The sequence below is a fragment of the Gallinula chloropus genome (assembly GCF_964237585.1).
Source record: "Gallinula chloropus genome assembly, chromosome: 3".
In the NCBI taxonomy this organism is placed as follows: Eukaryota; Metazoa; Chordata; class Aves; order Gruiformes; family Rallidae; genus Gallinula; species Gallinula chloropus.
In genome coordinates, this window is record NC_140087.1 from 71354465 (window position 1) to 71382060 (window position 27596).

Below are 27596 nucleotides of genomic sequence, written 5' to 3' on the forward strand. Positions count from 1 at the left end.
TCTACTCCTGGCCACACTGTTGTTGATGCAGGCAGTATGTGCAACAGGATTGGTTTTCTTAATTGTTAATCATTTCAGAGCAACCCATAGGATATATCAGGCAGTGTAAAAAAAATGCAGGCAACATTCAGAAAGTCATTTTATATTTGTTTGGATCACAAATGCTACTTCAAAAATATGTCTAATGACAATGAGTGGTTACTTCTAAGGAAAGTTAAAAATATGACTGGAAAATTGTGGGGTTTGAACCTGATTCCCTCTTACAGTATTTAATCCTTACTATGTTTTCTTCAATTTTCATTTTACATGTTATATCAAAATAACTTTTACTTTTATGCATTTTGAACTTTATTTGCATTTTTGAACTTCAGTTTAATGTCAGATATTGACCATGAATGCGAGACTAGATACCAAATCTTTCATTTCAAACGCGTTGTCCATAAAGGCAGAATTAGGAGTGTAATAATTGTGTGCAGTTTGGATGATATCCTCTACCCAGAGTTCTCCAGCCCTGACAGGGACTTTCCAGGTCTGTTCCAACGCAAACGTAGACAAAAGCATGAGTGAAACCTGTTGTATATGAAGTGCTTATGGGCAGGTTTATGCCTTTGAAGGGTAAGCAAAGTGTTTCGTTGTGGTATGTCAGTGCATAGCCCCTTGTACCTTGCTGGGACACATCTGCAATGCTGTGCAGCAAATTTTGGGGTAAAATCACTGTGACGGAGGAATGAGAGATGGGACTCGAATGATGCCTGTGCTGTGTGAGACTTGACAGGGGTGTGCATTCTGACAAGTTCTTTGTGCAGGTGTAGGCTGAGAATACATGGCCACACAAACATGAGACATTTTACAGGAGGTGAGTGAGGGGAGAGTCTGCTCACCCCCCTTCTCACAAGGCTTATAGCATATCTCTAATTAATTAAAGGAGATTAAAAAGGCTTTCAGTTCTACAGACCTGTAGTAGCTTTTTTCCCCCTCCTGAAAATGCACCTTAGTTGCTCAGATAAGATGTGAAAAAAGTATCAGCAAAGAAAAGAAAAATGTAATGTCTGATCACAGTGTATTTGCTTTCTGTAGATAATTGTAAATACAGTCTTCCCTTTTAATTAAAATTCTAAAGTAGAAGGAAGGCAGGATGATGTGTAGCTCAAGTGCTTGTTTGTTAGTCACATTTTAATGAAAAGTAAAGGCACACAGAACTAGTGGTGGTACAAGGAGAAATGAAATTCATCAGGGAATTTGAGAAAGGGTGGTGGCAAGGCATCATCAACAAAACTGGGACTTGGGAAGAGAGACTCCAGAAAGACTTCAGAGAACTAGCAGAACTGTGCTTGGATGGTACTTTCTGTGGGGAGGGCTGGGCAGGCAATGAGTGGGGTGGGGAACTGGAGGTAACGGGATAGATGTGAGCAAACCAGTAAAAGAAGCAGGCGAGGCACAGATACGGAGAAAACAGAGGAGGCAGAAGCAGTCAGGTGTGGTGGCAAAGCTTCGTGGGGACAGGGCAGAGTGATACTGGATGCTGACTCTTGTGGCAGAAATTAAGACCAAGTAGTTGAGGGGGAGAGCATTGGGATGAGGAGTTGGAGCAGGGAAGAGGTGAAACTGAATCATGTATTTGTGAGAGGCAAGAGAAGGGAGGGTGTAAGGCAGGCTGCAGTACTAGATGTTTGCGTATTCCTTAAAATCCTTCTATCTCTAGCTTCGGAAATTGAACAGGAGACTCCTAAAGTACAGTGAAAAACCTGGAAAACTGAGCAGGGAGCTTTATATAGAGAATGGCAACCTGCAGCACTGGCCCTTTAGTCAGGGAGGATCATGAACTAGATGCTGCCTGCATTCTGCAGACCAAAGTTGCTAGCTTTTGTGGTAAAACACTTCTATATTATTACAGTATGTGGCAGAATCTTATTTTTTTAAATGAGAGGATTATTTGAATTATAAGTAAAATATATTTTGAATAATTCATTAATTAAGGATGCAAACCCATAAACACAGAATGAAGAAGAATGAGAGAATTATTGATACCTCCACAACTACCTTGAGTAGTGCATGTTACAGGCTTCTGCTGTGGGCACAAAATACCTGTTACTTAGAGTGGAGGATTGTTACTCGATGAACAGTCATCCTCCCTCCCCACCCTGAAATCTGTGTATGGTGTAATATTAGATTATTTTCTTTTCTCTGATACCAATACCAAATCTTTCACAACCAGTAAGACAGTGTTTTTTCAAAAGCCTAGTCAGATTAGATGGTGATATCACTATTTTACATAATAAAAAGTAATGCATTGAGTGACTAAGAATATTTCTTAAAGTATTAATATTTGATGCCTGGTTTATTTTGATTTTTCAGAAGAAAAAAATGAAAGTAAAAATAATGTAGTAATTCTCAACACAGGTTTTATTTTATTTACAGCTTAAACATCCAGCATTTTTTGGCAGTTAAACGCCAGCCTGTTGAGCTACATGCGAAATATTCAGGAATGTGAAGCTTTAAGCTTGATTGTCACAAATGTAATTTTAATTGTCTTGTCTCCAGCTCTGTGACAGCATGAGGGATGGGGAGTCTAAGCAGTGTTCTGTTTTATAAGTGTAAGATCACCTTTCTCCTTTTCTTTTGCTAGCCTTCCAGGTATTTTAATACCACAAGTTTTTTCTCTTCTCTCAACTTGCTCCCAGAGCACTCCTACCCTCTTCACTAGGTAGAATAGGAGTCCTATAGCAAAGATTTTACTGACTCTGCTACAAGAATTGCATCAGAACTCCAGTGCACAGGAGGATGAATTAAAGTTCAATATTTCGTTTTGCTGCTAGTATAATAATATTTAAACATAGGGTGGTTTATTGAAATTTCTGATGAGAAAGATCAGTAATATTAAAAAAAGGGCCATATCTTGATGTGGTATGGAAGCATTTCCCAGATCTGCAGTGGGTGTTTCATGATATAGGGATTATTTTTCATCTGAGTCTGGGGAGGGAAAAACCAGAGCTACTATTGTATGTTTGGAAAAGATATTTTATTTCTCTCTCTGATTTTAAAATTCCTGTTGAAGAATCTTTTGTGGTCACTGTAGCCAGAATGGCTGGATGATCTCCATATGACCTAGATGAGAACAGATTACTTTTTTCTTTTTTTTTCCCTGAGATGAACAGGATCCAGAATACTGTGCCTGTCTATACTGTAGTAGAGGAATTTGTGGACATACTTCTCATTCTTGGAAAATGCCAGATTCTTAACTTTGTGCTTACAGATGTTGGCACTTAACTGTTCATCAGGAAAAACATGTTAAAAATGTTCTGAGGGAATGAAAACTGAATCTTAACTGTTAAAACTGAGAAGGGTATTTGCGACTTAGATTTCTCTTTCATTGCCTTAACTAATGTTTTGTGGTTCAGCTGCAATAGCTGTTGACTACAGTGTTTTGCCCCTGGTTTCTTCCAGAGAGTTGGTGGAAAAGCTTTCTTGTGCTGTTTTTGCCAGTCTTTAGTGAATGGAGAGAAGAGATTTCTTTTCCACCTCCTCTGAATTTGGTTAGGCTTTAAGCAGTTCTGCCTTGCAGATTGTCAATTATTTCTCTTTGTTTTGAGAAATACTGTTTATTTTGGGAAGAGTATTCTCTCACCTCCTTTCTGGAGGTTTTTGAAACCTCCAGTTATGACCCATCTTAACTCAAAAATGCTATTTACACATTTCATAATAACAGCTGATAGAAACCAGTGGAAAAGCAACCTTGGGTTTGGACTGAGCACTTAAAATGAGAACACTTATTAAATTCCTTCCAGGAATGTAGGAGAAATTTCAGAAGTGCAGAATGCTTTTAAAAACAAAGCTATCTGTGTATTATTTTGCTCTGGTTTTTGGGGGTTTTAAAATTTTTTTCAAGGATATTATTAGGAAGAATTGGAGACTCTTCTGGTATTCAGTTAAGTGACAGTTTCTTAAGTTACATGATTTTCCACCTTTGCACAGAAAAGCTCTATGTGTAATTTTCTAATTATTTTTAACTAGGGAAGGATCCAGAGGGATCTTGGCAGGCTGGAAAGATGGGCCTGGGCGAACCTAATGAGGTTCAACACTGCCAAGTGTCAGGTGTTGCACTTGGGCTGGAAAAATCCCAGACATAGATACAGACTAGAGAAGAGCTCCTTGAGAGTAGCCCTGCTGAGAAGGACCTGGGTGTCATGGTGGATGAGAAACTTAACATGAGCCAGCAGTGTGCTCCAGCAGCTCGGAAGGCCAATGGTATCCTGGGCTTCATCAGAAGAGGGGTGGCCAGCAGGGACAGGGAGGTGATTGTGCCTCTCTACTCTGCCTTTGTGAGGTCCCATCTGGAGTACTGTGTCCAGACAAGGGGCCCTCAATACAAGAAAGATGTGGAACTGTTGGAGAGGGTCAAGAGGAAGGGCCACAAAGATGATTAGAGGGCTGGAGCACCTCCCCTATGAAGAGAGACTGAGGGAGCTGGGCTTGTTCAGCCTGGAGAAGAGAAGGCTGCGGGGGGACCTCACTGCAGCCTTCCAGTACCTGAAGGGAACATACAAACAGGAGGGGAATCAACTTTTTAGAAGGGCAGACACTGGCAGGACAAGGGGGAATGGATTAAAGGTAAAGGAGGGAAGGTTTAGATTAGATCTTAGGGGGAAGTTCTTCACAGAAAGAGTGGTAAGGTGCTGGAACAGGCTGCCCAGAGAGGTGCTGGATGCCCCATCCCTGGAGGTGTTCAAGGCCAGGTTGGATGGGGCCCTGGGCAACCTTGTGTAGATCCAGGCCTGGAGGTTGGTGTCCCTGCCTGTGGCAGGGGGGTTGGAACTCTGATCCTTGGGGTCCCTTCCTACCCAGACCATTCTATGAGTAGGAAAGGGGGCTTTGTCTTGAAATGGCAAGCAGCTAGTTTCCCAGTGGTCATTTTATTTTCTGATCTGTTTCCCTCATAGTGAACTTTCACCATTGCTGTTGACAGTTCTGGTGGAGATGGCATTTAATTTCTATGTGTTTGGCTTGACATGGTATTTTACATTGAATGATTTAGTAGCCAGATGGCTGGGTTTGCTGTGTGATATCTGGACCACCTGATACACAGGTTCCTCTGTCCTAAGGAACCTGCTTTGGCAGGGAGGTTGGACTCAATCTCTTGAGGTCCCTTCCAACCCCTACGATTCTCTGATCACTAAGGAAGCACATTTTGTTGTTCCTTTGGAAGTGGGTATCTTACTGAGACCTGCCAGTCAAGGATACAGTCTTCCATCTGAGCAGATATAGCCAACTTATTTATCCAAACAGCCACTCTGGCATCAGTGAGGCATTGAGAAGAATTCCTAAACACTGTCCTGTTATGATTTCTTTTCTCTTTAAATCAGCTATGGGAACCTCCAGCACTTTCTTTAAACAGTCAATGTGACCTTCATCTCACGTGACTTTAATTTCAACCCATGTCTACACTGGCTATGGTTTGCTGCAGTGCATTGCTGAGGAGACAAAAGGGACCTGGCAGGTGAGGGAAGGGGAAGGAGCTCACCACTAGCTCCCACCAGCAGGTGAACCCTCAAAAAAATGTCAGGGGTAGCCCTGCCCAAGCTCTGCAGACAGAAATGGAGAGCTGGAAGGAGAGGGAACAAGGCAGGAGCATGGGACTAACTTCATAAATAAAGCATGCAGTACTGCTGGTTTATTATTTTGATGTTGTCTGCTATCACGTGTATAATCACAGTACTGAACAGTATTGGGTTATCAACCATGTCACTGTCCTCCCTGTATTAGCTTTTTGGGAGATGGACTTTTATATCCTTAAAAATTAAACTCCTTAATATCAAACGTGCTGTAAATAATGCTAGTAACTGCTTCTCCCTCCCTAAATATGAAAAACAGACTGTTGAAGCTCAGTGTCACTACTACGAGTCCAGTTTTTGCCTCTCTTCTACTGGATGGTTGTGATTGTGATAAAATCCTCCCTTTTCAGGTCCAGGGGGTAGAACGTATGTTCCTCTTGTGCCTGGTGCCTGGGTTGGCACCACAAGTCCTGTTGACTCTTTCCTATCTGCTTAACATGTTATTTGAGGTGAAGTTCTGGTCAAATTTCGACTGGAAAAAAAAACCAAAACAAACCTACATTTCAAACACTTGTATAATCCTCCTTTTATTGACTTTTATTGTTTGAACGTGTTATTAGCGTAAATGGAATGAATGACGAGAACATAAAATGTGGACAAAGACCCATAGAGACTTTAATAACTTGAAGGAATAGTCATGACTGGTTCACCTAATTTGAAAAACAGCATAGCTTACTACTCCAGTACATTGGCTACTCCAGAGGGTGAATCTGGGCATTGGTTTTCCTTGCCATGATACGTAACCGATTGAGTCAGTGTGAGAAATCTTGCCAAGAGGGTGGTGGTGCAGTTTTCCCAGGCAGGGTGAGACCAAAAGTATTTGGCCAGGTGGGGTGGCTAATGTTCACAGGGGAAGTCTTACCTATCCATTTCCTCCATGGTGATTGAGTATTGTGTCAACACAGAGTATTTTCCTAACTTCCTCCGTAGACTGTACGTATGATTTGCCAGCTTGTGGCAACATACTGGGGAGTTTTTCTCCAGATGTGGAGAACATACTGGGGAAATTTTACGGGTTTTCTATCATGAACTTTGCTTCCTCTTCAGTGAAAATCCTGGAAGAGCTATGTGACATAATGCCCACAGGTAGTCTGGTTTGGAGGAGGAAGATTTTTGATTTGGCACAGTAAAGTCCTGGTCCCTCGTCTGTACCACACCTGGCTAATGACCTTGAAAGGGGATGTCTGTGTGGAAAAAAATAATCAGCTGCCCCTCTGTGGATTTCTGAAGGTTGAATGAAGTACCAAAGGAAATGCCTTTTTGAGAGCCTTTTGCTCTCAAAAATCTGCACAGTGTGTCACTCTGATTGAGGAAACTGCAGCTCCTTGTGAAAAGAAAAAGGGTGGTGTGTCGTGGGTTTGTGTGGCAAGGTTGGGGGGTGGGGTAGTGCTGCAGGAGTGGCTTTGGCAAGAAGCTGCTAGAAGCTTGCCCTAGGCCCAATGTAGTAAACAACAGCTGGGTTCAAGGAGAGCCCCTCCGCTGACCAAGGCCGAGCCCATCAGCGTGGTGGTAGCGACTCTATCGAGTCCCCTCAGTTGGGCAAACCAGAGAGGCTCAGACCTGTCTGTCCCATCCCAGCAGATGGGTACCTGTAGAGTTAACCTTTTCTGTGTGCCCCAGGGGCCAGGTTACTCCTCTCTTAGCTAGTCTCTTCTAACAGCCACGCTGATGAGATTAGCTTCTATAATCCTCTGCAGGGTACTCAGGAGTAACAACAATTACCCAGGAGGTCCAAGCAAGGCACAACTTTACCTAAAAGCGAGCGCAGTTAGAAAGCTTGCAAACAATCCCACACCACACTATATACCCTGAGCAGCGCATTACAATTAGTAGAATTTAGCAAAACTGGAAGCGCTGTTACTATTATGTGCTGAGAAGAAGCAGCTGAGAGAAAGAGAGATAGATACAGACTGAGAAGGAAAGAACAAAGAAGATGCTATCATCCAGGGGTCTAGCGTAGATTGCCATAAGGTTGTAGTCCTTGGATGGCAGGCCATGTGCTGGATGTCCTGAATCTGCATCTTTCATGCTCCCTGGCCCCACCCTTCTGGGGAAGCCGAGCATATCTTGTGCAGGCTCAGTGTTGAGTTGCAGACTGTTCTGGAAATGAGTTGGTGGGGAATGGGGGTCCCACATGGTCATCTGATCCCCTCCTCCCCTCAGCTGGGCTAGTGAAGCAATGACCCCGTTCAGTGGCCTTACACAGGACTTTAACAAGAAGGCACTCTGCCTCTGCAGGGCCCTGCTTGCCTGTTACTGTTCCTCATTGGATAAGGACAGGATCCTATTTATCATGGTGGCACTGAATGAGCAGCTGCCCTTGCAGGGACAGTGTCCAGATGGTTTATCGAATGAGGACCCCACCTGAGCATAATGTCCAGTTTGTCAGAGTGGCTGCTTGGAGATCAAGACTCTACAATACCTTCCAGCCTTTGGAGGATGGAGACCCTAGTCTAAGGCCCCGCAGATATTTGCAGAATCAGGCCCCTTTTGAGGCAAGAGCCAGTCCACAAAACATAACCCTGCCTCTGCAGGTTCTGTTATCTTGCAAGACAGATTGTTTGAGACAAACCATACATTCCAGTATGGAAATGGTATTTGGAGCAATACAGCCTCTGTGATAACATATTTAAGAGGAAAAAAACCCGTAAGGAGCTTTGTAGACACCAAGGTCAGTGAAAAGGCGGGGAGGAGGCACTCCAAGCACCAGAGACTTCCCCTGCAGCTTGTGGAGGACCCCACAGTGAAGCAGGTGGAGATGGAAGATGCTGTGACTTGTGTTGGCACAAGCTCCTGGCAGGACCTGCAGCTTGAGGAGAGAGAGGCCCTTCTTGGAGCAGGTTTCCTGGGGGGACTTGTGACTCTGGGGGGGACCAGGCTGGAGCAGCCTAGGCCTAAGGGACTGCACCCCATAGAAGTGACCCACGCTGGGGCAGCTAGTGAAGAGCTGAAGCCCCATGAGAAAGAATTCACATTGAAGAAGTTGGTGGAGGACTGTCTCCTGTGTGTGGGACCCCACACTGGAGGTGGGGAAGACTGTGAGGAATGCTCTTCCCTCAGCTAAGAAGGAAAAGAGCTTGTGAGGAACTGACCAAAATCCTCATCCTGTCTCCCCCTGTGCCACCTGGAGGGAGGGAGAAAGGGAGAGAAATTATGAATAAAATTATGAAGTTGAGACTGTGAAGAAGGGAGGGGTGGGGGGACATGTTATAAGATCTGGTTTTACTTCTCATTATCCAACTCTGGTTTCAGCGTGTGTGTAATAAATTATAATTTTTTTATAATTCCATGTTGAGTCTGTTTTGCCTATGACACTAATTACAGAATGATCTCTCCCTGTCCTTATCTCCACTCCTGAGCCTCTTGATATGTATTTTCTCCTCTGTCCAGCTGAAAAGGGTAGTGATAGAGCGGCTTTGGTGGGTGTCTGGCCTCCAGCCAGATGTTACTTCCTGATGATTCTGTTTAGGGGGATGGGGATGTAAATAGGGGAGGGCTGTGTACCCGTATGCTTTAGCAGAGCTGCATTGCAGGGACCCCTTAGAGCACATGGCATTTTGAAAAGCATTCCCTGACCTTACAGTTCGTTGTCTTTACAAAGCTCATGCAACATTGCCAATCTAGTTGCAAAACGTCTGCTGGTTAACCTCGTAGTCTGGAAAACTCCATGCACGGAACGGCTGTCTGAAGAGATAGATGCCTTCCAAGACCCTCGGCCAGGCCAAGTTTTCTGTACTTAAGATCGCTGTTGCCACAAGAACAGCAGATGTTTGCACAGCAGACAAACAACATTGATGATAAAGCAAATTGACCATTTTTGGAATAAGCTATTTGGAGCACATTCCTGGGGCAATTTATTATTTTTTTAATTTTGTCTTTTTTTCCTTGGACTGTATCTTTCTTCGTACAACCACTTGGCTATACGTTGACATGTCTGTTGCTAGAGGTGATAAAATCAGAGAAGGGTTTACAAACTTTTCCACTAACACTGATACTACAAATCATTAAACCTAATCCAAATCTATTTTTGTCGACTATATTTTACTGGAGTAGTTAAAATGGTGTTTATTTTTCCAACATCCCTATGGGAACCTTGGAAGATTCCAAAATGTAATAATTAAAGAATGACAGGCCTTTCCTTAGAATATAAAGTGAGGAAGAGTTCTGTGGTTTAAACAGCTATGCTGTTGCTTGTTAACAAGATATTTTGCCTTGTACCGTAGCCAGGCTTATAATGGTCAAAAAATGTTGAAGTCGAGATCTAAAAGTTTGTTTTCAATCAGTTGTTTTTTAAGTTAAAAGCCTTTAATGGCTTGTTTTACTTTGTCCAGTAGTATTAATATTTCTATTAAATAAATTGGTCCAGTACAGCTGAAGCTGTGCCTGTAAGGCATCACATTTTGTTGTCATTTTTTTTTATTCCAGGACTCCTAAGGTGTAAAAGATTAACTGAAAGTTTGGGATGTTGCTGTGAACTTCAGTAATATGTTTATGTTAAATTGCATTTTTAAAATATTTTAAATGTAATATTAAACCTGTATTTTAATTCTATTAGTTATTTTGGATCAAATTATTATATTTTTTTTTAAATAACACTGAAATTAAAATCTCATTGTATGGATACATCTTTATTATTTGGACCTAAAGCCTAGGTTTCTTTAATCATAAGCTGATGACCGTACAGTTATAACAAGTATAATTCCTGGTAGAGAACTGATTCCCAGTGTCTGAGGAGTTTTAGAAAAGTTCATTAAGTTCAGACTTTGACACTCTGAAGTTTTTAAAGGATTTCATCCACTGAACCAGTAACATTAGTGAAAGTGGGCTGTGTGGCTTGAGGACAAACAAAAGGCCCAGCATTTTTGTGTTACCTTTTATTTCAGATGTGATTTACAGTGCTAATTTAAGGACTAGGGAAAAGTAAGTTTCGTGGGGTTATTTAGGTATTAAAGTGCAGGTAGCTTGTGTCTTGACTTTCTTTGCTGAATAGCAGGTAATAGGCATTTGGATTTTTGTAATGCTATGAAGGCGTGCATGTTAATATCAAAATTCTCAATTGAATGATGGGTTATCTGTATTAGTCTTTGAGTTTCGTAGCAGGGTTAGATCATAGTGTTAGAAAGACAAAAACCTGAATTCTAGGAGAACCTAAGCCAGGTTGCTTAGGAGTGTGTAGATATTTGGCTGTTTTGTAGGGTCATTTACTTTTGGAACTTTGGCAAATAAATTCCCATTTCTGTTTAGAAACTTTATTCTAAACAAATTTTTCCCTAATATAGAACCTGTTGCTACTCTTCACTGCAAGTAAAGCTGTACTAATTCTGTCAGCCTTTGTATAGAAGGGGACCTAGGTGGGTCCCTGTACCATGAAAGCATAAGCCAAAAGGGATTTTCTGGGCCATGTAAAATGGCTACCTTAAGGTGTGCTATTTTGGTTCTGTCTTGATCCAAATGTGCAGTGGTCAGTGCTGTGGCTATTACACAAATACTGTCCCCATTGTAGGTGTGAAACTGTGGGTGAAGTATCTGAAGTTGCTTGTTTAGGGTCATTGAGAAAGACTGGCTTTGCACCAGAAATGTAGCTGAACATTTCCTGAGAGGCGTTCCAGCGCTGCGTACCCTGAGCTATACAACCTTTTGTGGGCAACTGTCATGAACAGTAGTTACCAGAGTTACTGGCTTAGTAATAGATCTAGTTTGTGTGAAGTATTAAACATGATTTTAAAACTTTTTTTTAAAAAAAAAATAACTCCTTTTCCCTCTTAATTATTTAAAGCTTTGGGGTTTTAGGGGCAGGGGGTTGGGTGTTTTGCAGAGAGCCTGCATTAATGAACACGGTTAGCTGATGCGCTAAATGGGGCAGACAGAGGGGAAGGGTCTTCCTCATAGCGTGTCATTACAAAGAACACTGTGGTTACCTGGCTGGAACGCAATGCCACCTTTTGCTTACTGCTTTCAAAAGTATTATAAAAGAGGGGGAAAAGAAGAGGGAAATGGAGCTTAGCTTTATATACACGGGGCTTTTCTACTAGTGTGTTTATAATGTCTTGAGTCCAACTGTTCTCACTTCCGAAGTCAAGAACTGACTATTCAGCGTTCCTTACCTTGAAGAAGAGGGCTCAAAAAATGATATATTGTTTAAGCCAGTATTGCCCTTCCAGTTATAATTCATCAGCATTTTAATTTTGCGTTGAATGCAATATTGGTTTGCTGTTTGGCAGAGAAATGAACGTTGTCTGAAGCGAACTCCTCATTCTATTAGACTCTGCTTTTGCAACTGAGTTAACAGCGTACTGCACAGATCCCGTGCACGTCAATGAACTCAAAAGATTAGAAAGAAAAAGTCAGCTTGACTCTTTCTTTTTTTCTTTCATTTAAATTAAAAAAGTTGTTCTCACTACAGTTATGGCTTAGCTTACTGGTCATTATTTCTAGCTTTAAACTTCATTATATTACATTAGGAAAGAAAGGTATACAAGCAAAAGAGTCTGCTGTTTTCAGGGCTCTAGTTACATCTATTTTATGTTCCTCTTACCTTGTTTGCATTTTGTTGTGGGGTTCTTGTGTTTGGGGTTTTTGGTTCTGGGGGTTTTTTCGTGTGTGTGTTTGGGTTTTTTTAAAATGACTGGAATTTTCTTTTGTTTCAGCCAAACCTTTTACATCTAAAGTGAAACAGATGCGACTACATAAAGAAGATTTTGAAATCCTGAAGGTGATTGGTCGAGGAGCCTTTGGGGAGGTATGTCTGTGAAGGAGGTGGAAGAAAGGGCTTGAGTAGTGGCGCTTGCAAATCTGCAGCACTGAGACTGTTAACATCAATGTACTGATGTATGGGCTTTTAGATTGTTTAGCCATAGTAGATATTGTATGCCCACCTAATGTTTGATGCAAGTATGTTTTGAGTTTTGTTTTAACAGTTCTTTTTTTTAAATTTTGAGAGAAGGTAAGTTCACGTGGGTTAAAAGACCGTGTCTCAACTGTCTGATGACAAATCATTTGCTTGATTGTAACTCTTTCCAGTTAGCAGGTAGAGGCCAGTAAGTTACTGATGGTATAAAGATCTAGCCATTTCTAGTTATCCTCATGACCAAATAGTCTGAAAGTAATTTTCAGCAACTTAAATAGCCATATATCGATATTGACCTTCCAAGAACGCAGAGAAATCTTTCTATTCCTGTCAATTTTCTATTTTTAATGAATGCTTGAACGTTTTTGCTGTATGAGAGCATCTCTGTAGTCTCTATGGCATGTGACAGAAGAGTGGGTTACAGGTACATGTACATGTTTGCATCATGTGTGAAAATTAGTCTTTACTATGTAGTCCATGGTTATGGAAGACTAGACTTCTATAAGTAGTGTTTTAGGAACAGGAACTTTTGCTGTAGTGTATATCACAACAGATTCTGATGCCTACATTGCAAATGTGATTATTGGGCAACTGTAAAAATAACAAAAAAAGAGGAGTATTTCTTTAGCTACTTTATCACTTTTGATTGGTTTAGCTTCATCTGGAGTAGTGCTTCTTTGTAAAGGAGACTGAAGGCTGAAGTTACTCATGGGGAATTTATTTGTAGCCTGAACCTTTGCCATAAAGAAAACATTGCATTCTCCTTTTTGATGTAAATGCTTCTGCTTAAAACATTAGCTTTTCTCAGTGCTGCCGCAGCAGATTCAGTGGAGTTCATGTTCAGGATGTTTAAGATATAAGAAAAATAACTGATGTGGGTGCATTCTTGTTGTATAAGAAACCTGCCTTTTACTGTGTATTTAAGAGGAGTCATTTTTGTCTGCTAGATCAGCATCAAACTTTGTAGCCACTAAACCATAAAAAGCTCTGTGTTTGTTTCTCAGGAAGCTTCTTTGTGATGAATCATCCTATGAGTAGTGAGAGCATAACTTTCCCTGTCCTTCGGGGACAGTCTGTGTAATTGGTTAGTTTTCTTTTAGGAACAGTGTTTCTTTTTAATTCTTCATCTGAGAAGGATAGCACGACTCTACTTAACTGTCAGAATCTGCAGGAAGGGGAAAACTGAAGTTTTTTCAGGGAAGATGTTCGGGTTTGCACGTTGTTGAAGTGGGACTTCCTAAATATTTGCATGGATATATGTTAAATTATCTTGCTAGCTTAAAGAAGACAAGTTTCAAGTCCTTTACAGACATTTGTCTTAAGAAAACAAGTTCTGTATAAAATTAGTAATGTTCTTTGAAAATAATCAGTAAATATCCAAGCAAGGTTGAAAAAGGGACCACCAAATTTTACTGCTACTTAAGCCACCAAAAACTGTATTAATATTAAATTGCAACATATTTGTATGCTTCAGTAGGCTACAGTAGTTTACTGAGATAGATTAAGAAATCTGGAAGAATGTGTCTTCTTTCCAGCAAGCTATAAATGAGACCGAGGTTGCTCTAGGTTACTGGGAGGGGTAATTTTTGTCTCCTGAATCAACATAATTCTGAAATTCTGTAGACTGCAAACTTAGCGCAAGTTTTCTTTGGCACACTCTCAGACTTGTTCTTACTTTGATTTTACACTACAATTTTTTTTTGCTTTTTTCAATTTGCATAGTCAAGAAATATTTCCCTTTTTGTTTTTACAGGTTTGATGTAGACAAAAAGTAGTTTAAACTAGTTATTGCTTATAACTGTAAGAGTTCATTGTTCCTAGTGTTCTTTTTTCCCCCTACTCAGCTTACTGCCAGTCTGAGAATGCTCCCTTTCCCTCTCTCTGCACATATTTACTTATTTAAAGTTTTCTGTAGGATAGTGCTGTCTTTGGAAAACATAGCTGTTTTGCATGGAGAAGGAGGATTATCCTGGTAAAATTAATAATGTGGGCATCACATGTTTCATTCTGCTGGCATCAGGCAGCATGGTTTGAAAAACTTAACACACAACTCTAAAAAAGAAAAGTTTGAACTTAGGAGTTGAAGACAGCCGCTATGAAAGGTGATGCGAATGGGTGTCAGCACTTAGCAGTGGCATGTCACAGCACTATAAAAGTGTGTCCTGTGGAAGGCTCTGACTAGTTTTTGGTTGCTTCTGGTATTGCTTTGGGGAAAAAAAAAATGTTTAATGCTTGCTTATGCAAGCAAATATTATGTCATTATGTTGTTCATATTTTGAAGATGATTAATTTTCTGCCTCTAAGAACTAGTTAGTTACTCCTAAATTTTGGCATCCACTTACAAAATTGTAATATTCCTTCTTCCTTCTGGAGGGCTGCCTACTCTTGAGGAACTAGAATCACAGAATCACAAAGTTGGAAAAGACCTTTAAGATCATCAGTTCCAACCGTTCCCATCCTATGCTAAACCATATCCCTAAGTACCTCATCTATCTGTCTTTTAAACACATCCAGGGAAGGTGACTCAACCCCCTCCCTGGGCAGCCTGTTCCAGGCCCTGACAACTCTTGCAGTGAAACATTTTTTCCTCACATGTAATCTGAACCTGTCCTGGCACAGCTTCATACCATTTCCCCTTGTCCTATCTCCTGTCACCTGGCTGAAGAAACCATCGCCCACCTCTCTACAACCTCCTTTCAGGTAGTTGTAGGTGCTGAGTGTCAAGTCTTTTTTAAAAATTATTGGTTTTAAATTTTACTTTTCTCTATTTTTCTTCCTCTAAAAAAGAAAATTTCAAATTGAATAGTTCTGGTTTAACTTTTTTTCTGTGTAAGGCTGTTGCGTAAGGAAATGTGTAGACATCTACCGTAGAGACAAGTAGCCAAGTTTAGGGTGGAAGGTGTCTGACAGCATGCCAGACTGTACAGTCTTTGTGGAAAATACAGAAAACTGTTGGAAGAAGGGGAAAAAAACCTGATTAAACCAAGATGTTTACATCAGCACATAGCAATCATTTTTTGTTGGGTTGCTCACAGGAAAATATAAATTAAAAAAAAAACCCTGCCAACATTTCAAAGTCCAATTGCAAGGAATTCCAGCATCAAGACACTTGAGGTTAACTAGATGGGAATGATTACCCTTTTTTCTGTCTTGACATCTTCATCGGGGAGGGGAGATCAAAACAGCAGTCTGTGTATTTGGGCCTTTCTATACATAGTGTGTGTGTCTGAATACTGCCTGGCTCAGTAATTGTGTTTCAGAATTTTGTGTTGAAATTAGAAACTGCATCAGACTGCTCATTGCTACAGTGACAAGTTTTTCTTCTGCAGTCCTGAAGCAAGTGGTTTAGAATTTACTTTCATAAAGCAGTGAGTTGCCCCCAAAAAGATGCAGCGATTGCAGAAAAATGATGTTTGTGATCCTTTTTTTCCCCTTTTGGTGTGTGTGGTGGTTATTAATATGGAATAACACAAATGGCTTTCACAGACTAAAAGGCTGCTTCTGACTGATCGTAAACACAGCTGGTAAACACGAGTCTATTTTTGTTCCTTAATCACTCTTCAATACTAGTACACATTGACAGAAGGTACCAAGCCCTTGATCTTGTCATCGAAGACCTTATGCTCCAGCTGTAACCAAAGACACTGCTATAGCTCTTTGGTTATATCCAAGTGAGAGCTGGATAGAGAGACTACAAATTTAGGCAGCTGTGTAATTAATGTATGTCTTTCAATAACCAAGTCTTTTGCAGAATAATACAGCCTTTCACTGGGCATACTACAGGCAAGAAACGAAATCCTGAAGTTGAACTTCAAATACATGTGTTCTCTTATCCCTCTGGCTGTCTATACCACAGTGGTTAATGGCGGGGAAAAACTTGTTTTTCATGCTGGGCAGCAGCCGTCCAGCTCTAGGACCAACCTTTTATTTTCTTCTAACAGTCACAAACCCCTTAAAGGTGTTTGGAGCAGAATTGTGCTGTAGCTTCATACCACAGATGGCTTATTGCCAAAGGGTCCCTGTCATCCAAGATATGATACAGTTTGAACGCTGACTAGTTTCAACGTTAAGGCTTTCTCCTCCTGCCACTTCTCATTACAAATCAATTCAGATAAGGCTGAGGAGCGTTTCAAGCTAGTTTTAGCTAGTAAAGTAAAAGGAGACTCAGTATTCTCTGTGAATTCTTTATCGCTGCAGAGGAATCATCCTTCCCTCCAAAGGGAAATTGTGATACTTAGTCTTGGGATACCCCACAGAAGAGTAGACCTTCTTTATGAACTATAATTAGATTATAGTCTAAAGTAGCAATCTATTTGTCTGTTTCAAATCTGAAAATACCGTGAAGGTTCCCAAATCTGGACTCAAACCTCAGTTTTGTTACATGAAGTAACCTTTAAACATTTTGGTTCGTAAACTAGTTTAAACAAATAGCTATAGCACCTTTCTGTCTTCTTTCAGTTTCTTTAATCTGGCTCCCACTCTACCTCCCTGGAAACTCTGACAGCAGCTGTGTCAGGAGCAGGGTTGCTGATGCATTGCTGCGCATGTGGGAAGCAACAGCTGCTTGAGCGATGAATGTATAGCTAAGCAGTAGGTACTCTTCCAGATACGCGTTAGTTCAGACATCTGACGACTGCAGTCCTTCGGTCTGAGCTTTTGCCATGTTCATGAAGCTGCTGCAGCTGACAACACATTTGGAGGTTGTTGAAAGAGGTTTGCATGACGCTTTCTTCCAACTGCCTGTTCCTGTATTTTGTTTTCTCTTATCGCTGTCTTCACACATAGCTGGTTTACTGATCGTGAGAGAGCTGAAAGGAATGTAGGATTCAACCGTAGTATTTTCTTGTCACTAGCCTGCAGGATGAAGATGATGATAATCTGCGTGACAGCACGTTGGTTTGAAACCAGATGCACACAAAAATAAACTTGTATCTCCTTAAGCTTTGGGATTTTTTTGAAAGGGAAGATGCAGAATGAGATAGTTGGAGGAGGGTTGTTAAAATTGGTTGATTGTTGAACTTCCCTCTAATTGGGGTGGTAGTGCAGTGGTCTGGTCTAGTTCTATCAGCAGCCTAGTCTGTGGCATTCATGGCCATTTTGGGAAGGACACAGCTTTCTAGAAGCCTGAACTGTGAACACATGTTTGTGTAAACCTCTTCCCTCCCTCTTTTCTAAAAATATTCCTTATAATAAAAGCTAGCAAATCTATAATATTCTGAGAAAAGGATTGTCTCAGCTGGCTTTGACCTATAATTACATAAGCCCGTGGATTCTAACGTTTCAGAAGTCATGAGAGGGAGGAGGACTTGCATTTCCTAAGTTTTACTACTCTAGAAAATGCAGATTTCACTGTTCCCCTGCCACTGACGACAGACATGATAAAAGCTTACTGATCTTCAGGAGGAAAGATGTGAAGTAATACTTTGCTATATCTTTGAGGGAAGTGTAATGCATTATTTGAAATAAAAGCGGAAGTTGTTTAATGGTAAACCTACAGTCTAATTTGTGTCTAAACCCTAAATGCCGTTGTTTATTTTATCCTAGAAACTGCTACATTGTTGTCTTTTCTTGGTGGTTCTGTAATTTACATTATTACATAGGACTAGGAGGATAAGTTTAAGGATATAGAGCACACAGCCAGTGACAGCTGCATGGTAGTAAGATAGAGCACGAAGTGTGATGGTGAGAAATACACTTGTCCTCTGTGGAGGCCTTGAAGAATGATACATAATGAAAGTCTGATACAAAATGAAAACTTAAATTATACCTGAAACTTTCATAGAATAAATACCCTGTAGTGTTACGATGTTATTCTTTCTTGATGCTATGTTATTGTTGGATACTAAAGTTAAGTGTCCAGAACAGTGAGAATAAAACCTCAAAAACCTCCAGAACTGCAACGTTTCATAAAAGTTAAAACAATATGCATTTTCCTGTTTTAAGTTACTTGCCTTTCATTGATCTTTTTCAGGTTGCTGTAGTAAAACTGAAGAATGCGGATAAAGTTTTTGCCATGAAGATACTTAATAAGTGGGAGATGCTGAAGAGAGCTGAAGTAAGATCACTCGGTTTTCTATAAACACACACCCTCTTGCTGTGCTGAATTGTTACTTCTCTTTCCACAAACTATGTATAGAGGGACTGAGGAGGTGCTTCACTACTTACTGGCAGTATGAAGATTAAGATTGAGCTGCTTTAATCTTAATTTCATGAGAAGGGGTAAACTGTCATGGAATCTTGATTTAGGTGGGGCTGGCTGTTGGAGACATTATACCTTTTCTGTAGTTGCCCAAGAATTACCAGCTGTACAAGCAATCTTGTAATGCATTTATTCCAGTTAGCAATGCAGTCTTCAGCAAGTATTTTCCATGGTGAAAGATAATTACTGAGCTATAACTCACCAAGCATACAGTTTATCTATGGTTAGAATTTAGTCAAGGGAAAGAATCAGAAAGGTAAGTTTTAAATATGTTTGAGTGCATGTTCCATAAGAATGTCCATCTGCAAAAATTTGGGATGAAAAGTTCCTCACCACTCCGTGTCCTGAAAAAAAGTGGAACAGTTCTTTCACCAGCCCTGCTTTAACTTGGGTTCCTACTTAAATTATAGAACCCCACTCTTTGGACTCAATATTCAGCATTCTTTTGGAAATAAACTACTCCTGATGACTTGTGTATTAATTTTAAACAGAACATGTATTGAACTCTTGAAACTGCTTTGAAATTCTTCATCTATGCACCCTGAAAATCAACTGCTTTAAAAAATAGATTTGTAAAAATATAGCTCAGAGTCTTAACACATACCAATTGCCAAATGGCCAAATCGCTTTGCCTGCTGGGATTTCTTTAGTTTGAATGGTGCAAGCACTATCTTGGTGTCTCTTCCAACTTGCCAGGCTGAATTATTTTTAACTTTCAGGTTTTATTTGAGACTTCTACTTTCCTATTCTCAGACTGCCTTGCTGTTCAGTTGCTTCCAAGTTTGTTCTGTTTTCTGCATTTATGTTTTAATTCTATCTTGTTAGGAAATGAGATCAATGGGAAACCATCACACTTGAAAAAAAACACAACACAACAAACCCAAAACTCACTACCAAAACAAAACCCAGAATGCATCCAGACAAACTAAAGCCAGCATCTGATGTGTGCACATCCTGGCTCTCTTAATGGCAATATTATCACATTAAGAAGTATAAATGGCATTCAGATGGTGGTTAGATGTGCACAATGTGTTTCCTCTTTATCCAGTGCAATCTAGCTTTAATCTTGATAGAAAGAGGTGTTGCCCTCCAAAACAGATGTCATCAGGCTAAGTTTTATTATTTCAGTGAAAAAGAAAAGACCAGGAAAAAAGTTCCACTCTATTTTTAAATGTACCCTTTTAAAGTCAGCTTAAAACCTATTTCTTTCCATTAAAATACAGTTATAAATAGGTTTGAAAGATTTTTCTTTATGCAGGGTATTAAAAATACCCCTCCCATGGGTCCAGCTGAATTTCTGAAAGTCTGAACTGTTAGCCTGAAAAGAATTACAGCTATGTTTTTCCATGTATTTGTAACCCATGGGCATAGAGTGGAAAGAGAACAATCCGGAGTGAAAATGCATTACAAAGCATGACCTTCAACAGCTGTTACCTGTTGTTCTTAAACGTTGATGAACACATCTCAGTTGTCACTGCTGCTAGGAAAAATGACGTGTTTTGACTCTGTTAGCAATGTGCTGCACCAACACCGAAACACACCAGAAAATCAGACCATCAGTGCAGGACAAGCATCTCTGTGGGTGCATATGTAAATGGCAGAAATAAGTTGTTGTTCTTCCATCCTTGTATCAACTCAGCGGGAATTGGGAGTGATTTGTAGGAGCAGCAGGGGGGTATGTTCTCAGAGCTGTGCAAATGCCAGGTTAAGGTTGATGGCTGCAAGCTCTTGGAGTAACTGCATGAAAAAACTGTGTTATGGTGAAATTATACAGGTGGTGAGGTCAGTGTTCTTTTTTTCTACTATAAAGAGCAGAAGTTTTCCAAATACCTGTGCTGTTCAAAACTCAGAGACGTAATGTAGACCTGGGAACAGTGCTGATGCAGGGAGTAGCTGAAGTGTGCGACACTTGCTGTTACACTCCCAAACCTGTTACCACGTGTGTTGATGAACCACATATGGTTACATCTGTGCCACGGCGATGCCAGAGGAGGCTCAGGACAGACCAGGACAAGTATTATGCAGCATGGAAGCAGTCTGCACTGATGGGAAGTGCAAAGTCTGAGCTGTAAGGATGTGAGCACCAACTAGCTGAGCAGCCCAAGTTGTTTGCCAGTTGAAGGCCACAGTTAGAGGACAGATGCAACTATAGCATTGAGTTGGCTTTAATATGACAGGCTTGGATCAGATGACCTTCAGAGGTTTCTGCCAACAATTCAGCATTACTGTGCATAAGGAAGTTAAGTCCAATGTTGAAATAATGAGAGAGACAAAAAAAAGCTTAATTTTAAAAAAATCCCCAAGCTTAATTGAGCTGTTACAGTAATTACAAGAACCACTGCTACCTACCATCTTTTTTTTAATCTTTTTTTTTTCCCTTCCTACCCCCATGAATTAATGTAAAGCCTACGAATCACTTCAACTGTTTGGCTGTTGCTGTGTCAGCTGTGATCTACTGTGGTAATAGCTGTTGCTGTCAGCTCTAGGCATGCTGCCCGGTGGTGGGTGTCTGCAGTGCTCAAGGAATGCGTGGTCTTTTGTTAAATCATGGCAAAACCAACTGGAATTACATAAATTCTCTGTAGTAACTAATCCTGTGAACTGTGTAATAACAAGTAGAGTAACTAGGTGTCATTTATTCTTGTGAAAACAAGAGTTCATATCTCTGAAATATGTCAAGAGGTTACAAACAAGGAAGGAAAAAAATCAACTGAATCACAGAACAGCTTTTGTTCATTCTGAGCATCATCCTTTCTCCTTCCCCCATCCCCCAAGTCCGTTTTTTATTTAATAACTTTTGAGGGTATTTGGTTAGATTATGTTTGGTTATTTTCTCTAATTTCCCTGAGTTATTTCATGCATTGTGTTATACAACTTTTCTTTTTCTTGATCTGCTTTATTCTTACTCGTTGTATTCACTGAAAAAAGACTTGGTATGGTTTCTTTGCTTGGAGGAAGTGGTTATTTTCTGCTCTGCTTTTAGTGCACATACTGTTGTGCACAGCTGAGTTTAAATGCTACTTCACTTTTCATTCTTTACTCTCCAAATCTCACAGTCAACAATAATCATGCCAGAGTTGTGGTATTTACCTACAGTGTTTGGAAATTAAATTGGAAAAATAAAAAGAAAAGACTTGATTTTTCCTTTAAATTTTACTGTCTTCTAAGACGAAAGAGATGATCATGGCTCAAATCAATGAAACATCTTTGTTAAGTAGCAGAGTGTGCTGGAAGAGATTATGGTCTGTGTTCCTCTCTAACTCTCCATCTGCCTTCTAAATAGAGCCCATGCAATTATTATTCTTTCTTTTACACTGTTAGACCTTTTTCTGAACAAAATTTTATTTTGGCTTTGCTATTTGGCACTTCTTGTTTTATTGTAACATTCTCTAGAGAATTCGTTCCCTTCAAAATGTTTATCATATTTCTGTACTATAGTTTCTGTCTGGCATCTTGTCTTTTTGGTCATTTTCCTCTGACATTTCTCCAAATCTGTTTTTGCAGAGGTATTTTATTCACTTCTTAGGTGCAGGTTGCAAGACTTCCATTGAATTAACTGCCCTGCTGCTTTCCAGTTGGTTATTGTCCTCACGTTTTATCATCTTTTGTTTCATATGAACCTCTGTTCTCCTTCTCTTAGGTATAACTTAACATTTTTTGGCAGTCCATGTTCCTCTTCTGTTCTACTTGCTATAGAGGCACCTTTTGCCTTCTGTGTTTCTTTCCAGTATATTGGGGGAAGGTCCTACTGGATCTCTTGTCAACATCTTATATCTGGCAAGAGCAATATTCAATTCTATCCTACCTTTCCTGAGCAAAAAGTGTGGAGAAAAACCCAGCTGGTTAATGGTTGTCAAATTATGACTAGATGGACATTATTAGCAATTACTTTCAAATGAAGAACCTTGCTTATGTGCAAACTCAAGTGTAAAACTAGGCTGACAGCAAGATGAGATAAAACAATGTGACAAGACTCCAGATTGGAGTTCTTTATCTCCTATTGCAGTTTTAATTATACATTGCCATTATTGATTGTTGGGGTGGGTTTTCTTTCCAATTTTATATTACTATTCTATCATCTTGATACTTGATTTCAATACCTATATGTACAAAAAAGACAAGACTTTGGCTTGGGATTTTTAGGCAATGGGAAGCAGCAGCTTATTTTTCCGTTTACATCATTTAGCAATATAGAGGAGTACAACTGTTTAAATTTTAAGAAGGTGGACTTTTAAGATACCTAGTTTTTAATAGATTCTGGCATATTTGGAGAATGTAGTAAATAACATTTTAACTGAGAGGCCATTCTGAATTTTTTTCCCATAAAATATGAATGTTAAAACCTAGTCAACTCACAAAATGTGTTCCTTTCTATATTTTACTTAAAGCCTATAATTGTTTTTGTTCCACTTCAGACAGCCTGTTTTCGAGAAGAGAGAGATGTGTTAGTGAATGGAGATAACCAGTGGATCACAACGTTGCATTATGCATTCCAGGATGAAAACTATTTAGTGAGTATAGTTTTTATGTATATATGGATGGAATACAGATTCTTAGTTGTGGTTTGACACAGAAATACAGTTTGTTTAATTTTTAGTTTTGTGTTCCGGGCTGTACGGACCATGTGATCACATGGGATTTTGTGTCTAAGATTCTGAAGGGTGGAGGGTGGTCAGAAACTTTGGAAGTTTTGCTATATATATATATCTCAGGAATACAGCTTTGTTTTCTAAACCACTTTGCATTTGTCGTTAATGTTTATGCCTGAAAAAGTAAAATACTACACAATGTTAGATTTTGCTTATTTGGGTTTTATTGCCCTGTGCTTTGGATTCTATATCATTAGTAAGTTCTAAAGTTTTCTTAAAAATCCACTGTGCAGTGGAATTCTTGCAGAATTGCAACACCTTTTGCTGCCACTATATTGCTTTCTACTCTGTCAGCTGAGCTACTTGGAGAGCCTGCTGGGGAAAATATCCATCACACTGCTTTTCATCATTTTAGGGCAAATGTATTGCTAATGCTCCATGTGCTTTTTCTTAAAATAAAATTTAAATAATCTGTGTAGATTGAGCTGTAGATGGGGTTGAGCAGTAGATGTTATTTACCTTGACTTAGTAATGCCGTTGCACTGTCAGCTGTAACATCATCATAGACAAGCTGAAAAAGCATGCATTAGGTAAGCAACAGTGAGGTGCATTGAAAACTGACTGAACTACCAGGCCTAGGGAGTCATGATCAGTGGCACAAAGCCTAACTAGAGGTGGTGTACCTCAGGGCTCACTACTGGGGCCAACATCATTTTTAAACGACCTGGACAATAGGATGAAGTGCACTCTCAGCTATTCCATTGATGATGGTAAAGAGAGAGAAGTGGCTGATATGTCAGGTGGCTGTACCATCATTCAGATGGATTATTAACAGGCTGGAGAACTGGGGAGAGAACAATCTTATGAAGTTCAACGAAGGGAAATGCAGTGTCCTGCATCTGGGTGGAATAACATAAACACAGTACATGCTGGAAGCCAGCCACCTGGAAAGCAGTTTTGTTTGAGGTCCTGGTGGATAAGCTGACCGTAAGCCAGAAATGCACCCTCACAGCAAAAAAAGGTCAAGAGTATTCTAGAAGGAGTAGTGTTGCCAGCAGGTCGGTGGAAGTCCTGCCTCTCCGCTGAGCCCTGGTGCAGCTGCACCTGAAGTATCATGTCCAGTTCTGGACTCCCCAGTGTAAAAGAGAAATGGAGCTACTGGTGCAAGTCCAGAAAGACGATTAAGGTGCTGGAGCATCTTTCATGTAAGGAGAGGCTGAGAGCACAGGAGTTCTTCACCCAGAGGCATTGGTGGGGTGTTCATCAATGTTCATAAATACTTGATGGGAGGGAATGAAAACTAGGGAGACAGATTTCTTCCACTTGTGCCCAGTGACAGGACAGGAGAAAGTGGACACAAACTGAAACACATGAAATTTCATCTGAATGCGAGAAAATGATATTTTTTCTGTGAAGGTGATCAAACACTGTAACATGTTAAGTAGAGTAAGAGTGGAGTGTCCACCCAGCCTGTTCTAGCTAACACTGCTTGAGCAGATGGGCTTGGAGTAGATGATCTCAAAAGGTCTCTTCCAACCTAAATGAGACAGGGATCTAGGATTAAATGCCCATGTTAAACTTCCACTAGTATTTAATGTCCTTAAGTTTGTGCTTTTTCTTTCTCTTGGAAGAATGCTACTGTCATACAGCAGTATTTTTAGAAGTATTTCAGACTTGAATAGATCTGAATGGTGTGCATTTAGAAAGTATTTTTAAAGCTTCTTAAAAAACCTTAAGGATATGGATCTTGGACATTGGATGGGATGCTATGCATTGACTGAATTGTTTTGTTAGTAAATTAGTTGAAAACTTAGTATGGATTCCTATGCATGTATTTAACATCAAGCATGTGACTTAATACTAGGAGTTACAGTTTAAGTATTGGCATATTTGAGGAGTTGAGGGTTTCCTTGTGATTAGGCTACTGTGTTGCTCTTTAAAAATGGGAGATGCAGAGTTCTGTAAGTGCCAAAATTGCTTTATTTTGGTATATCCAGTTACTGAGTTGTACTGCTTTAAAAAAAACCTGAAGAGTGCAGGGTTCCCACATCATTTATAAGAATCTTAAGAGGTTTTTCTCAATATATGTTCAAAGTGGTGAGTTGAGCTCTTGCAGATCTCACTATATAGTATATCAGTTAATTCTATTAAGCTCCAAAGGCTTAATGTATTTTCTAAAACTGTAAAACATGAGAAGCTAATACTGTGGATCTTGTTTCAGAGGCAGCGTAGGAGCACCACTGAATAGAAGATATTTATCTTGTGCAAGGCTCATGAGCATAATTTAAGAAGTTTACTATTCATGTCACAAAGTGAGAGAGGAATTTTTGATTGTCAGTGGATTCAGAATTTTGTGGAAGCACATTCAGTGCTTTCTTCATGCGCTTGCAATCAGTGAAGCTGCCCAGGTTATTCTGAATCAAATTGTTAAAATCTTTGTTCATCACCCTTATTATTATGGAAAATATGAGGGAGAAGAATCAGGCATGAGATTTCTGCCTGCCCTACATCTTTCTTATAGCTGGTATAACTTTGCAGATTTTTTTCCCACATATTTTAATCTCTTTCTGAAGATGGGGAAGACTTGAACAAATTAAGAGAACTACTTATTTAAAAGCCCCATTGCATTGCTTTAACTAAATCTTAACGAATCAAATTGGGATATATGTTATTGCATCTTTAATATTTTTTTATTATTTGTGATTCATTATAGAGTGTTGTTAAGAGTCACTGCTTCAAATGTGGATTTACGCTGCCTTCCTGGAAGCAGAGGTTGGAATTCTAGCTAAAAGGTTTCAGATACTATATACTTAAGTGGGAAACTATCCTAATTGGTCTGTTTGAAAGTACTGTTACAGCAGTGGGTGTGAAAATGGATTGCTTATAATTAATTTGAATTTTTTTTTTTGTCTTTTCCCCATTTGGCTTTTCAGTTGCTCTTCCAAAATTAAGACAAACTAAACTAAGACAAAAACATATTAATTGTAAGTTTACTTTGTACAGTCATTTTAACCATGTCTCTTAAGGATGTGGCATTTTGTTCCATCATAATATGGTAAGGTGGAGAAAGGTTCTAATCTCTTCCAAGTCGTTGCACTTGATTCAGTGGCAAGCAGGTTTTCTGTTTCATTAATAAATCAGAAAGCAAGTGTTTTTTCTCCTATCAGTTCAATTAGAGAAGGTGACACCTTCTAATTGTGTGCAGTGTCAACAACACCTGGAATTGGACTGTCTGGACTCTGTCTCTTAACTGATGCCTTAATCTAAGTAGCCTAAAAACTTTACTTTCCAAAATGGGAAAAGAACATGGTATGAAAAAGGGAAAAGGAAGCCTGGGAAATTAGTGCCCTTCAATAAGATCTCAAGATATACCACAGTCAGTTTTGCTTTTATAGTTCTGTGCTTTAATCCTTTACTTCTTTTGCATTCTAACAAAGGGCATTTTTTTTATAAGGGAATCCAGAGTATTTAAATATTTTATGCTTGATGATGAGTCAGTGGATGAAGCTGATGCTGTTCTGTCTTGAGGTTTACTGTATTAGGAGAGGTATAAATATGAAAAGTACTGAAGTAGGGTGCATTTTAAAATTAGGATGAACCTGCACTTTTTTTTGGAACACCAAAGCATCTTTGTTAGCTTTATTAGTGCCCAGAATATTTTCATAATTTTTATGCTTAAATTAATTTTCAGTCTCCTCATTCACTTAATAAGTTTTGGATTTGTTTTTTTTTCCCATGTGTTTTCTTACTGTTCCCTCTCTACAGTACCTGGTTATGGATTACTATGTTGGAGGAGACCTGCTTACATTGCTCAGCAAGTTTGAGGACAGACTACCTGAAGATATGGCTCGTTTTTATTTGGCTGAAATGGTGATAGCTATTGATTCAGTTCATCAGTTGCATTATGTTCACAGGTGAGTAATTTGAGCTCTGAATTCCATTTGGAGTTATGGGGAGTTACCTGATGGAGTGAAAATAATTTGTTAAGAGTTTAAGCTAGTAGCAAGTATTTGTTGAATACTAAGCACAACAGAACTGACCTGCCTACATCTTGTGGTTATTGAGATCTGTTGCTAACCTCATGCTATATGGTTGGAGACATGAATGACTGTCTGAGTGTGCGTGATGAATCTTGCACACTGGAATGTTTCAAAGTTAATGATCCATAATTTATAAAAGCAAAACTGGGAAACCTGTTTGTGAAAGGTAATCAATTTTTAACTGGTTTATTGAAGGATCAGAATGTGGTTTTTAATTTGTTCAATCTGTACAGAAGTTGAAATTACACTGTTGTGTGGTCTGCTTTGGATGTTTTTTCAACGTTTTGTTTTGGACTTAAATTGTCATTCAAA

The 27596-nt window shown here is 39.6% G+C and overlaps 1 protein-coding gene across 6 annotated transcripts in view; it reads left to right on the forward strand.

Annotated features, from left to right (window-relative positions):
• Positions 1–27596, forward strand: part of CDC42BPA (CDC42 binding protein kinase alpha) — a gene marked incomplete at its 5' end in the record, with an annotated part of 194289 nt that overhangs the window by 51933 nt on the left and 114760 nt on the right. For all 6 annotated transcript variants that reach the window (XM_084261410.1, XM_084261412.1, XM_084261411.1 and 3 more), the window contains 4 exons: positions 12257–12348; positions 18428–18511; positions 23071–23166; positions 27010–27158. In XM_084261410.1, the coding sequence (XP_084117536.1) occupies positions 12257–12348; positions 18428–18511; positions 23071–23166; positions 27010–27158 (421 nt within the window). The remainder of the gene's footprint in view (positions 1–12256; positions 12349–18427; positions 18512–23070; positions 23167–27009; positions 27159–27596) is intronic.